This window comes from Eumetopias jubatus, unplaced genomic scaffold, assembly GCF_037043125.1.
Source record: "Eumetopias jubatus isolate StellerSeaLion01/CBP00866 unplaced genomic scaffold, mEumJub1_p1.0 scaffold_1, whole genome shotgun sequence".
Lineage (NCBI taxonomy): Eukaryota > Metazoa > Chordata > Mammalia > Carnivora > Otariidae > Eumetopias > Eumetopias jubatus.
In genome coordinates, this window is record NW_028274807.1 from 127,391,619 (window position 1) to 127,404,600 (window position 12,982).

At 35.7% G+C, this 12,982-nt stretch overlaps 1 protein-coding gene across 1 annotated transcript in view; it reads right to left on the bottom strand.

Annotated features, from left to right (window-relative positions):
* DNAJC13 (DnaJ heat shock protein family (Hsp40) member C13) overlaps positions 1–12,982 on the bottom strand; it is a 121,088-nt gene that overhangs the window by 76,957 nt on the left and 31,149 nt on the right. The window contains exons 3-9 of the mRNA XM_028099069.2: positions 11,673–11,748; positions 10,730–10,879; positions 10,273–10,314; positions 7,401–7,601; positions 3,857–4,063; positions 3,670–3,765; positions 3,209–3,300 (exon numbers count right to left, since the gene is read on the bottom strand). Coding sequence (XP_027954870.1) covers positions 3,209–3,300; positions 3,670–3,765; positions 3,857–4,063; positions 7,401–7,601; positions 10,273–10,314; positions 10,730–10,879; positions 11,673–11,748 — 864 coding nt within the window. The remainder of the gene's footprint in view (positions 1–3,208; positions 3,301–3,669; positions 3,766–3,856; positions 4,064–7,400; positions 7,602–10,272; positions 10,315–10,729; positions 10,880–11,672; positions 11,749–12,982) is intronic.

Consider the following 12,982-nt stretch of genomic DNA (forward strand, 5'->3'; position numbering starts at 1 on the left):
TCTTACTGATATGAGGAATTTGAGAAACAAGACAGAGGATCATAGGGGAAGGGAGGGGAAAAATGAAACAAGATGAAACCAGAGAGGGAGACAAACCGTAAGAAACTCTTAATCTCAGGAAACAAACTAAGGGTTGTCGGAGTGGTGGGGGGGGGGTTGGAGGGATGGGGTGGCTGGGTGATAGACACTGGGGAAGGTATGTGCTATGGTGAGTGCTGTGAATTGTGTAAGACTGATGAATCACAGACCTGTGCCCCTGAAACAAATAATACATTATATGTTAATTTTAAAAAGAAAAAAAAAATTTTCAGTAAATTTATACAGTTGTGCAATTATCCAGTTTTGGTATACTTCCATCACCCCCAAAAATTCCCTTGTGCCCATCTGCAAAAAACTCCCCAGTCCCAGGCAACCACTTACTTTCTATCTCTACAGTTTTGCTTTTTCAAATAACTTCATCAAGAGAATGAAAAGGTAAGCCACAGTCGGCGAGAAAATATTTACAAAAGTCGTATCTGATAATGGACCGTTATCCAAAATATACACATAACTCTTAAAGGTCAACAATAAGAAAAACAACTCAATTAAAAAGTGATCTGAAGTCCCTGACAGACAGACACCTCACCAAAGAAGATACACAGACAGCAAATACACATATGAAAAGATACTCAACACATGTCATCAGGGAAACGCAAACTGAAACAACAACAAGAAGCCACCGCACACCTTAGAATGACCAAAATTGAACACTAATTATACCAAATGCTGGGGAGGATATGGAGCAACAGGAACCCTCACTCACTGCTGCTTGGGATACAAAATGGCACAGCCACTTTTGGAAGACAGTTGGCAGTTTCTGACAAAACTCAACGTCCTCTTACCATATGATCCAGTGATCGCACGACTTAGTATTTACACAAAGGATGAAAACTTACATCCACACAAAATCTGCACACAGATGTTTACTTCAGCTTCATTCATAACTGCCCAAACTTGGAAGCAACCAAGAGGTCAAACGGATAAATAAACCATGGTTATGTCTAGACAATGGAATATGACTAAGTGTTAAAAAGAAATGAGCTATCCGGCCAGGAAATGAAAGAAGCCAATCTGAAAAGGCTACATACTGTACAATTCCAACTATGATACTAAAGCAACTTCGGAGACAGTAAAAAGATGCGTGACTGTCAAGGTTTAGGGAGGAAGGTGAGATGAAATCAGTGGAGCGGTATTATTACTGCTGGAGAGGATCTCTCGAGATTTTTAGGGCAGTGAAAATAGTCTGTATGATACTATAATGGTAGCCAAATGCCATTATACATTTGTTCAAACTTATAGGCCCATCGATTGTAACAAATGTATCACTCTGGTAGAGGATGCTGGTCATGGGAGAGGCAGTTAGGAGGCAGGGCAGCAGAGTGTACAGGTAGAGGAGAAATCTCTGTACCTTCTGCTCAATATTGCTACGAACCCAAAATGGCTCCAAAAAATAGCCTATTAAAAAATTCATATAAACAGAATCGTATAATGTATAGCTTTATGTGGCTCGCTTATTTTATATATCGTGTATTTTTAAGGTTCACTCCTTTTTATTGCTGAGGAGTACTTCACTGTATGGATAATCAACACTTTTGCCTATTCGTTCACCAGGTGATGTATGTATCAATTGTTTCTAGTTCTGGCTATTATGAGTCACGTTATTATAAACATTCACATACAAGTTTTTATGTGGGCATATGTTTTTATTTCCGTGGGGGTAGATACCTAGGAGTAGAACTGACATAGGGTCATATGATAACTACATGTTTAAGAAATTGCTAAACTATTTTTTAAAACACTTTATGATTTTACATCCTCACCAGCAATGTATGAGAATCCACACGCTTGCCAACAATTGGCATTGCCAGTCTTTTTGATGTTAACCATTTTAGTGCACATGTGATGGTTTTACTTTTCCCTAATGCATCATCATCTTTTCATGTGTTTATTTACCATTCAAATATCTTCTCTGATGAGGTAGGTGTCTATTTGAATATTTTTGCCCATTTATCATTTGTTTTTTAGTATTGAGTTAAAAGGGTTCTTTATATATTCTAGAAACAAGTCTTTTATTAGCTATATGTTTTCCAAATATTTTCTTCCTGTCTGTGGCTTGTCTTTTTTCTTAATGGGGTCAAAGTTTTCAATTTGACAGAGTCTAATTAATCAGACTTTTATGAATTCTGTTTTTGGTATTATATCTAAGAAATCTTTTCCTAATCCAAAGTCACAAAGAAACTGCTTTACTTTCTGCCGATAGACTTTATTGGGAAAAATGGCATCTTCTTCATAGGGATCAGGATTCAACAATGTAATGTACATAAAGCACATGACAAACTGTAAATGTTGAGACACCCTCTTCTGATTAGAACATGTGCACTATTTTTTTTTTCAGAAGTTCTCTTCCTTGAATTCAAGACAGGAAAAAAATAAGACCTTTTGCTTAAAATGCCATTTTTGTTGAACTTAGATCAAAAGCTTTCCAAGGTAAGAAACAGTTACTGGTCATACTCCAGGAAGTGACAATACTTCAATAAGGCTGTATTGTAGACAGTGGCAAAATGTACCAGAACTGTTTCAACTATCTTTTAAAAACAGATTCAGTCTCAATCCATTTACAACAGCATAAAAGAACCTCCTGGAATGTAAAAACTGCCAAACCCATGACAATGGCTTAGTATGTGAAGGGAGATCTAGTTGTTCACAGTAGAACAGCACTATAAGTAGTTTACCTTACAGAAGGAGTTTATGAGCTATAGCATCTCACAGGTTTTCAGAGCAACAGCCAACTCACAGTAATATAAAAAAAATCAGGCACATTCCACTGGAAAATTATTAACTAGCCTACTGATGCTAACTTAATCTAACTTCAAGTATATTTAAAGTAACTTGCTGCTGTTATCCAAATAATTTAACAACGAAAGTGAAAGATGCTATTTCAAAATACCTTAAAAACATGTTACAGAAATACATTTTATTTTCATCATTCCATTTAAAATCAAATCACCATTTTTATTCTCTTTAGAAATACGAAAACTGGTCATTTTCAATATGCAAAAAAATAATGTCTTTTCCTAAGTTATATGATTTCAAAGTTCTAGATTATAAATCTTTGCTTTTCCTCACTGATGGAGGACTTTGCCTTGCATATACTAGGATCTCAAAATACCTTTCTGTTGAAGAATATTTCCGTATTTGCCCTTTTATAAATTCAATGGTAAAAAGTTGAGGATTTTCTGAGTCACAAACCAATGCAAATACCTAATGAAAACAAAAACCAAGTTCAATAAAAGATGTTTAGTTTTATGGCATTTCCTTAGAAGTACTACATATCATTTTAGCTTACAAAAGTCAATATTTAAAAACTGTTTACGATATCAGAATTTAAGAGCTGCTTAAAAGTTTCATTCAAATTTTCATATAACTGTTGAATAAAAAGTTCCATTCATTGTACACTTTGAAAATAAATTTTGTAATATTCATTGTTCTAAGTATAACAAATACAATAATGTGAAGAATTACGTAGATTCTTATTTTCCATTCTTTAAGCATTAAAAATGTTAAAATAGAAAATTATTCTAATTTATCAATAGGAAGAAGTTTCATTTAGTCTAATAATGTCACACTTACTTCTCCTAAAGGCTTCAAAGTCGCAATATTATAGGTTGCGGGATCACGTTCTACTAAACACGTTTCTGTAAGTGCTAGAACTCGTTTTACGGGTTCCTTCAAACAAAATTGAGACACATTAAAAAGTCATTGAAGAAAAATGTCAAAATCAGATGAACAAATTTTTATTTTTAACACAGGATCTTACCGAATGTCTAGGTGATATTTTTTGGACTATAAACTCTGCTAAAGATGTGATGGATTCATCAGTGCTGTATTTTCCAAAGCGAAGATTCAAATATTGCTCAAATTCTAAAGGTTCTTTTCTGATGCGCAATGAAATACCTATGTAGTTGCCAGCATGATCTATTGCACTTTTGATTATTTCTTCTCTTTGCTCTGATGCAAATAAATGCTGCACAAATTTTGAAATTTAAAGTCAGGGTTGAAACAACCAAAATGTGACCATTTCGAATCAACTCATAGGAAAAAGACTGAAGTAGCAATTCTAAAGAAAAACAATGGTAGTTGATCATATCAAAGGTAAATAAGCAGTGTGTTGTGGTTTTTTTTTTTTAAGATTTTATCTATCTATCTATGAGAGAGAGAGAGAAAGAGCACAAGCAGGAGTGGCAGGCAGAGTGAGAGGGAGAAGCAGGCTCTCCACCAAGCAGGGAGCCTGATACAGGCCTCAATCCCAGGACCCCGGGATCATGACCTGAGCCCAAGGCAGATGCTTAACCCACTGAGCCACCCAGGCGCCCTGCAGTGTGTTGTTTCAACCACTATTACACTAAGTAAAATCACAAAGTCTGGGATATAGAGCCTTGCAAATAACTCATTGAATGGAAATTATCTCATAACTTCTCAGAGTCTGATTCCCGTCACCATGTAGAAAACAGCATGCTGGAGCTTCCAGAAGGGGTCCCAGGGACCCCAGCCAAGTCCAGTGGGGGTAGTGGGTACTATGTGGGCAGGATTCCCAGCTTCAACAAAAGTAGCTCTGATTTATTGTTTTTAATAATAGTGGATTTTCTTGCAAGATTACCTTGAAGAATGCTTAAATGTTTACAAGCCATTGGCCAATGGACATTACAAATCAACCTCCAGGAGTGTTATTTACAAAGGTAAAGATAAGGTATTGCGACTTGCATTTGACACCTGGGCCAGAAATGCTAAATGTGCTGCAAAGAACAAGGCAGGAGAGTGCCACGCAATAAAGAATTGTCCTGTCTATATTCTAATAGCTCCCCTACTGAGAAACACTGGTTGAGATCATGTTTTAAAACCTGATTTTAGCGGCGCCTAGGTGGCTCAGTCGTTAAGTGTCTGCCTTCGGCTCAGGTCACGATCCCAGGGTCCTGGGATCAAGCCCCACATCAGGCTCCCTTCCCTGCTCCACGGAAGGCCTGCTTCTCCCTCTGCTACTCCTCTTGCTTGTGTTCCCTCTCTTGCTGTGTCTCTCTCTGTCAAATAAATAAAACCTTTAAAAAAATAAATCAATAAAAATAAAACCTGATTTTAGGGGCACCTGGCTGGCTCAGTTGGTGGAGGGGGCGACTCTTTACCTCAGGGTTGTAAGTTCAAGCCCCACATTGGGTGTAGAGATTATGTAAATAAATACATAAAATCCTAAAACCCGATTTTATTCCCAGCTGCTTAGGATAGTCACTACGTATGCAGAAGGTACCAGATAAAGGTTTGCTGAATGAATCTGTCATATTAACATATAACATTATATAACATATATAACATATTAACATATTAACAGTATCATATTAACTAATGCCTTTGAAAAGACAGCATATGCTTAGAAAGTAGATGATTAAAACTAAAATTGTTTTGGGACACCTGGGTGGCTCAGTCGGTTTAAGCGGCTGCCTTCAGCCAGGGTCATGATTCCAAGGTCCTGGGATCGAATCCCACATCGGGCTCCTTGCTCAGCAGGGAGCCTACTTCTCCCTTTCTCTTCCTCTGCTTGTGCTCTCTCTCAAATAAATAAAAAAATCTTAATAAAAAAAGTTTAAAAAATAAAAAAATAAAAAATAAACTAAAATTGTTTGATGCCATTAAGCAATAAAAAACTTGCCAATTGAGGAGTATCAAACAATTTTCATCCTTAATGTTTACCTTATGCACTGTAAGGCTTGGCCGAATTACTGTGGTATAGTTGTCCAATTAAGGTTTGTAAGGCTATAGCGTATTCCTGTAATTAGGTACATTTTCCACCAAGGATTTTTTTTTTTTTAGAGAAACAGTGCATGGGAGCGGGGAGGAGGGGCAGAGGGAGAGAGAGAAAATCTTAAGCAGACTCCACACCCAGCACAGACTCAGGGCTCCATCTCACGACCCTGAAATCATGACCTGAACTGAAATCAAGAGTCAGATGTTTAACCGACTGAGCCACCCAGGCACACCACCAAGGAGTTAATCATTACAAATTGCACTGTCCATGGAAGAGATAAGCCTTTGGACAGCACTTCAACAACAGGCTTCAGGCTGATCTAGGGTGGGAGAAGGAAGTAATTTTCTCTTTGGGCCTCATCTTTTGGGTCCAGACTCAGAGGTAATAAAATGTCTAGATGTTTGTTTCTAGATGAGGGAGACTAGGTTGGTACCCATCACCTGGGCAAAGAGTGAAAGATGGAAAAAAGCCTGTAACTCTGAAGAGCTAACATACTTTGTAAATCAAATACTTTAGCACCCCTATCCCATTATCATTCCTTTTATTTCCCTTCTGCTACCCTCTAGCCTCTTATGTATCTAAAAGTTCCAGGCTCGCCCTGGCTCTGCTACCTAGAGAAGGATAATTTATCTACACAACACTAAATCTTGGGAGTAGTTGTTCCCAGGCCACTAAGATAGCTACAGAAATTAAAATTCTCAAGAGGAAAGAATCTTGAGAGTAAGTTAAACTGAGCCTTTCCTGTGGAAACTCTACTGCTCATCTTTGAGATGCGAGGTTTAATTAAGGAAGGCAAATGTTTCTTATAAAAAAAGATGGTCATCATCTATATAGCTCAGCTTCAACTACCAATTAACAAATAGGGTCTGAGCATCTTAAGTGGCTTCTACTGTACCACACAATTAACATATAATTCAGAATTTCAAGACAAGAACACGTAATGAAGTTTCAATGAATACTCAGATTTCAAATTACAAACAGCTGGGGAAAGGAGGGAAGACTATAAAAATAAAAGATCGTAAATTATTTTTTCAAAGAAAGCTTAGAATCTTTCAGTTAAGACATTAATACTAATGAAAATAACAACTGTAACTACCATTTACTGAATACTAAGCCACATAATATGCTAAATATTTACATAAGTTATTTCACAGGATCCTCAAAAAAAAAAAAAAAAACCTATGACGGACATATTACTCTCCCCACTTTTTGTTTTAAATTTATTTGAGAGAGTGAGAGAGAGTGCGTGCATGCACAAAAGGTGTGAGGGTCAGAGCGAGAAGCAGACTCCCCACTGAGCAGGGAGGCCCCCAGTCTCCCGGATCATGACCTGAGCCAAAGGCAGACGCTTAACAACTAAGCCACCTAGGCGCCTCACTCTCCCCACTTTAAAAAGCTCTAAGTTGGGATTCAAGCTCAGGTCTCTTTGATAACAAAGCCTACACTCTTAATACCAGACTTCCTTCCAGAAGACTCATGTGAAATTTGAAAATTAAGTGTAAAAACCCTGCTTTCCTTCAAATGGTCATGCCTCTTTTTAAATAACTTTTTTAAAAATGCTACTTACCAATCTACTAAATCCTCCGTAAAGTATACAAAACCCTCCTTGATAATCAGAGAGATCTACAAAGCCTTCAATATTTCTATAGTCATAGGAACAGAGGACTTTGTTGGTTGCAGGATTAATTTGGTCAAAGCCTCCAGGAGTTACTTCTAAAATGACAGGTTTTCTTGTATCACTCCAGTGATGTTTATAGCAGTTATATCTCTAGAGAGAGAAATAATACTACTTTTAGGTTCATATTTAAGCTTACCATGAAATAAAGTTACAGTTAATATATCAGTCACTGCTAAAACAACCAGAAATCTAAACAATGTTATAAATATTTAGAGCTACTATCCAAATTGTTAAAAACATTAATTTTAGCTATTTGGAGGTTTGTATTTAAATAAGAATGTTCACTCAAACTGAAGATACTATATGTTTTTTAAATTAACAAAGGTTTGGGTTACAATATTTTGTGAAACAATTTTGAGTCAGTCTTATGCAAACCTTTAAAAAAAAAAGAAAGAAAAGTAAGTCCTAAAAGAAATGTTACTCTGAAAGTTTTATTGGGAATAAAGATTTCAACTTTTATTGATGGATTCTTTTAATTCAACTTACATATGGAAAAGAGGTAAGTCACATTTTGGGGAAGTTACAGTGTTCAGTTTAAATCTGAGCTGGTTCAATATGCTAATATAGATTTTCTTTCTACACACACAAAAATGCTGAAGCCTCAGTTGGACCTTAGGCTTTTCTAATCACAACAATGGAGAGTTATAAATTTGATTGCATTAGCAAATAAAATTCCACTTAGATAATAACATTCCTTTGTAAATTAAGGTACCTAGTATCAGAAATGATTAGAATGGTCAACATCATTTACTACCCAGTTTTATTCTTAAAAAGGAAAAAAAAAGGTTTAGGTGAGGCTGCTAACCAAAATGTTATGATACAAGAGAAAATAATTTAAAATAAAGACAAAATGAGGCAAGAGAAAAGTAACCAAGTGTCAGATGTGAAATGAATATCCCCTCACCCACCCAAAAGTCCACAAAGTTTTCTACCCAACAATATGAAAAGGAACACATGGTCAGTTACAGGACTCTTCAGGTAAAAGTAAATTGGTTGCTCAGGAGTACAACTATTTCTAATACTGAAATGAGAGAAATTCTCTCGTAGGTATTCAGAAAAGTGAGAAGGCATTAAATAATAAACGCCTCCACGACACCCCAACACTAAACCTAGCAACGAGCCTCAGTTTGGCTCAGGATTATATGACGTCAAGTCCCCTCAGCATTACTGATCGATGGCATAATAATGCACATTATAGTTCCACAAAAGGAATTCTGGAGAAAGACAAAGGGCCTACATTCACCCAAGAATATATTTAGAATATTGATTCTGAACTAAAGGTGCCACTTCTCTCCAGAAGAAGGGAAGTCACAAAAATGGTGGTGCTTTTCCAAACTATGCTTGCTTGCCTGCCCTGACCCACTCTGCAGGATAGTCTCTATTCCCCCAGCTGATAATCAACTGTCATAATGAGATGTGCTGACAGAAACACATCATTATCCCTCAGGATTGTAGAAGCGAAAAGAGAGAGGCTTCGAGATCTGATTTAGAGTACATCTAGGGACAACTGAAGACCTGAGGGTCAAATTCAATTTATGCAAGAGTATTCACCAGCAGAGCATTTGGGGGAGGAAGAGGTGCCATTTATTACTGATTAAAACTAGATAGACTGACTTTCAGGCAATGTTTTAGAGACACTGTTTCCACCTCAGTTTTGAAAAGTATTAAGTGCCTGAAGTTAACTGATATAAAGGGAAGCTCATAAACAAAATCTAAAAGTATTGTTTTTGGAAGCAGTTGTTTTCCAAACAGATGAGGAATACAGAAAACTCAACTGCTAACATAAAGTAATTAAAATAAGCATACCAAATTACAATTTATAGAAATCTGACTGTGGCTCATGAGGAACAAGAAACAAGCAGCTTGCCAACTGCCATTAATCTATTTTAAATGGCTCCTGAGCAGCCATTCAGTTGCTTGACCTGAGATCTGTGAGGTTTCTGGGATGCTAAAACTAGCAGAACATCCGTAGAAAGGATGCGGGCTTAAAAAAACAGAGAAATGATGCTGCCAGCTTCTCAGAATTCAGTTCTTGCCTTTTACCAGAAGCCAGAGTTCTGAAGAGTGCTACCAGTTTAGGCATTATTCTGCTCCTGTCCCTGTTATAAAAGCAATACCTTCTCATGGAAAGAAATTTGGTATTTCAAGGGAGCGAAAAAATCATAAACTCCCATCTCCCCTCGTCAGAAGTCTGATTTAGTTTAAATGCTATTGTAACATGACTAGAGAACGCCTGAGAAAGTTATGAAGATTCTAATAAGCACCCGTGACTTCCCCAAAGCTGCCAGTGCACCATGCAAAGCCTTATTAGCAGCCAGATCCAGTGCAAGAAAATACAAGACAGTTTTGATATACCCCAAACTTCTTAAAACCTTAATACTTCTGAAATAGGAAAATCCTACAACAAACAACTAGTGCATGTTCCAACAGGTATTACCCACAGTGTGATGCTTACTGTTGCTGTTTAGAATACTGAATAACGAGCACCTGAATGGTTATAGCATCAGTTTTAATATTCCATAGCTCTGCCTGAAAACTTTTACTCCAACCATCAACATTAACAGTCATAAATCTAATTCCTCATGTTGGAGTTTGCTATTAAACTACATTCATCTCTCACATAGTGCCAGAAAACCTTAAATGATAATTCCTTTTTTCCCTTTAGCTTTGCCACAAAAAAACAACACAGATCACAGAATGATTTCTATAATAATGGGCAACATTAGAATAAAAACAGGTATTAATAAGGTCAAATACTTGCCCTTCCTGTGATTTTTCCTTCTGAGAAATCAGTTCTAAATCTCTGAAAGAGAAAACAATCACAGTTTATCACAACAGACTGGTAAGGAAGACTCACAGTTCAGTCCTTTCTATCCAAAACATGTAAAATCTCAACTTGATAACCTTGATATTAAATATTACTGATGTTATAGTTTAAGATTGTTCAATAAAAATGTGGAACTTCACTGAAAAACAAGATAGATTAAACATACAACTGCTCTGCTCTGTATATGCGCTTAAAAAGTCTAAACACTATTAAATAGATTTTTCAGTTAGAGAAAGTGAAAGTTTCACAGAATCAAGTTAACAGTCAGTAAGAAAAAATAAGCAGTGTGGGGAAAAAAGCTCAGAACATTAACATCTGTACTTTAATGTAACTGTTTCATTTAAAAAAAAAGAAAGAAAAATTTAGCTTATTAACATGGAACTGTTCTTACCAATGCTTCTGTAAGCAGTTCTGTTCTGTGCTCTGTAGAAAATTTTAAAGTTTCTGACTTTTTCCCACTGCCTTTACGAAATGTGAGGTTGAATTCTGTTCCTTGTCCTTTTCCAACGGGACTGATGCTGCAAATGTCTCCATAAGGCCACTAACAAAAAGAAAAATTCTTCCAACTGATGCTGTATTAAATACTATTTTTACTACTTTAATTTCACAATCATGGATTAAATGAGAAAAATCTTACAAAATAATACAGAGGCCTAGAAGATGTTATATCTTATAGTAATTCTGTAACAAATTCTTTTAAAGGTTTTCAGTTATCAGAGACAATAAAAACCCCACCTGTATTCCAACTTTCACGATTAATGACATTAATCCAAAGCAATTAAAATACATAAAAGTGAAAAGAAGTGAGGAATAAAATTTTATGATTACCTACAGATCTGTTAAAACAGACAAAAAGGAATCTGTAAAACATGCCTAATTTAGAATTAAAAATAAGCAAGAAAATATTTAATTTTGTTTACTTATCCATATTCAAGTTGGTTTTGCCTTTATAAACAGTAATCCTACTTCTATGACAAGGATTTTTCCAAACACTGCACTGTGACTTATGTATGCCTTTATTGCAATTCCTATAGTCTTTAAAATTATAAAGAATTAATGCACCAATTTACATAAAAGAGATGGCTACAATCAAAAGCAACATATCAAAAAGTTATTATACTTAGAGCCCAGAAAAAAACATTTGTCACCACCCTCTTTTATTTACTTATTTTTGGTGCTCGGCATGAAGTATTCTATAGGCGTATCAATCTCTTTCAAAGTTGACTTTTCTACCTAAAATACTGATTTCAGGCCAAGGAAATCATGGGTCATTACCTGGCTTTTAAAATTCAAATGGAGTTCAAAAAATGCCTAACAGCTTCTAACATGATTACCTGATTTGTTACTTCTAAGGTATTGGGATTATATGTAGTAATCGCATGGGTTCCAACTGAAAAGACACGCTTATACCTACAAAGAAAGACAAGTACTTAAATTTAGTCTTAAATAAAAGAAACATTTTATAATATATGATATTAACACAAAAGGAATATTTCAACAAATAGAAATGTATCAGTTGATTAATGCTAACTAAATATAGTTTAGTTTTATATTCTAAAGTGTTATTAAAACCTACCCACCACCACTCACTTTACTGTGAACTAGTGATCCTTAAGTAGAGAAGTAGGACCTATGCAAGCTTGAGTTGTTAGTATACATGAAGTTAAAATATTGTCTGAGGATGCCAAGATTCTAAATGGGAACATTTTATTAAAACAACACCACTACACACTAATTCTTTAAAAATATGCTTTCAACAAAACCATGATGCAAAGAAAGGAAAAGCTATGGCCTGCAACTGGTCAGTCACAGCAATATTCTGGAATCTTAATAATTTCTACTTAAGTAAGTACCTATGAAATTTAAGTGTTGCAATTTTATAGAAGCAGGAAGCCTACAACACAACAGACAAGTTTCCTTCTCACTTCACTTCATATCTAAGGAGAAAAATCACCTGGATATCAATAATCCTTTAGGAGAGGAATTCATAATGATAAAAATAGAAACTGAACCAGAAAAACTTAAAAATAAAGAATTAGTTCTTTAAAAATAAAATACATAAAACATCAGCTAGTCTAAGAAAACACAAAAACAAAATTAAGGATATATAAGAATTTATAATCATAGATACAGAAGAAATAATGATGTAACTCTACACAAATAAATTTGAAGTTACAAATAAATCAATCCCTATATAGAAGAATTTAAGAATGCTGCAAAGAATTACAACCTACAGAAGCACCATGGCTCAAACAAGAAGATGAACCTTAAAGAACAGGTAAGTCCCAAGCTTCTGAAGTTGTTCCAAGAAACAGACTAAGGACAGTTTATCAATTCTTTTAGTGATAAGCAAAATCTGGTAAGACAACACAAAAAGAAAAAAAGATACACAATCTATTTTTTTTAAATAAATATTAGCAATAAGAATCAAGTAGCTCGGGGCGCCTGGTTAAGCTCTGTCTTCAGCTCAGGTCATGATCCCAGGGTTCTAGAATCGAGCCCCACATCAGGTTCCTTACTCTGCGGGGAGTCTGCTTCTCCCTCTCCCTGCCACTCCCCTTGACTGTACTCTCTCTACTAAATAAAATCTTAAAAAAAAAAAGTAGCTTATGAAAATAGTAGTGCACCATGACCAAAGAAGGTT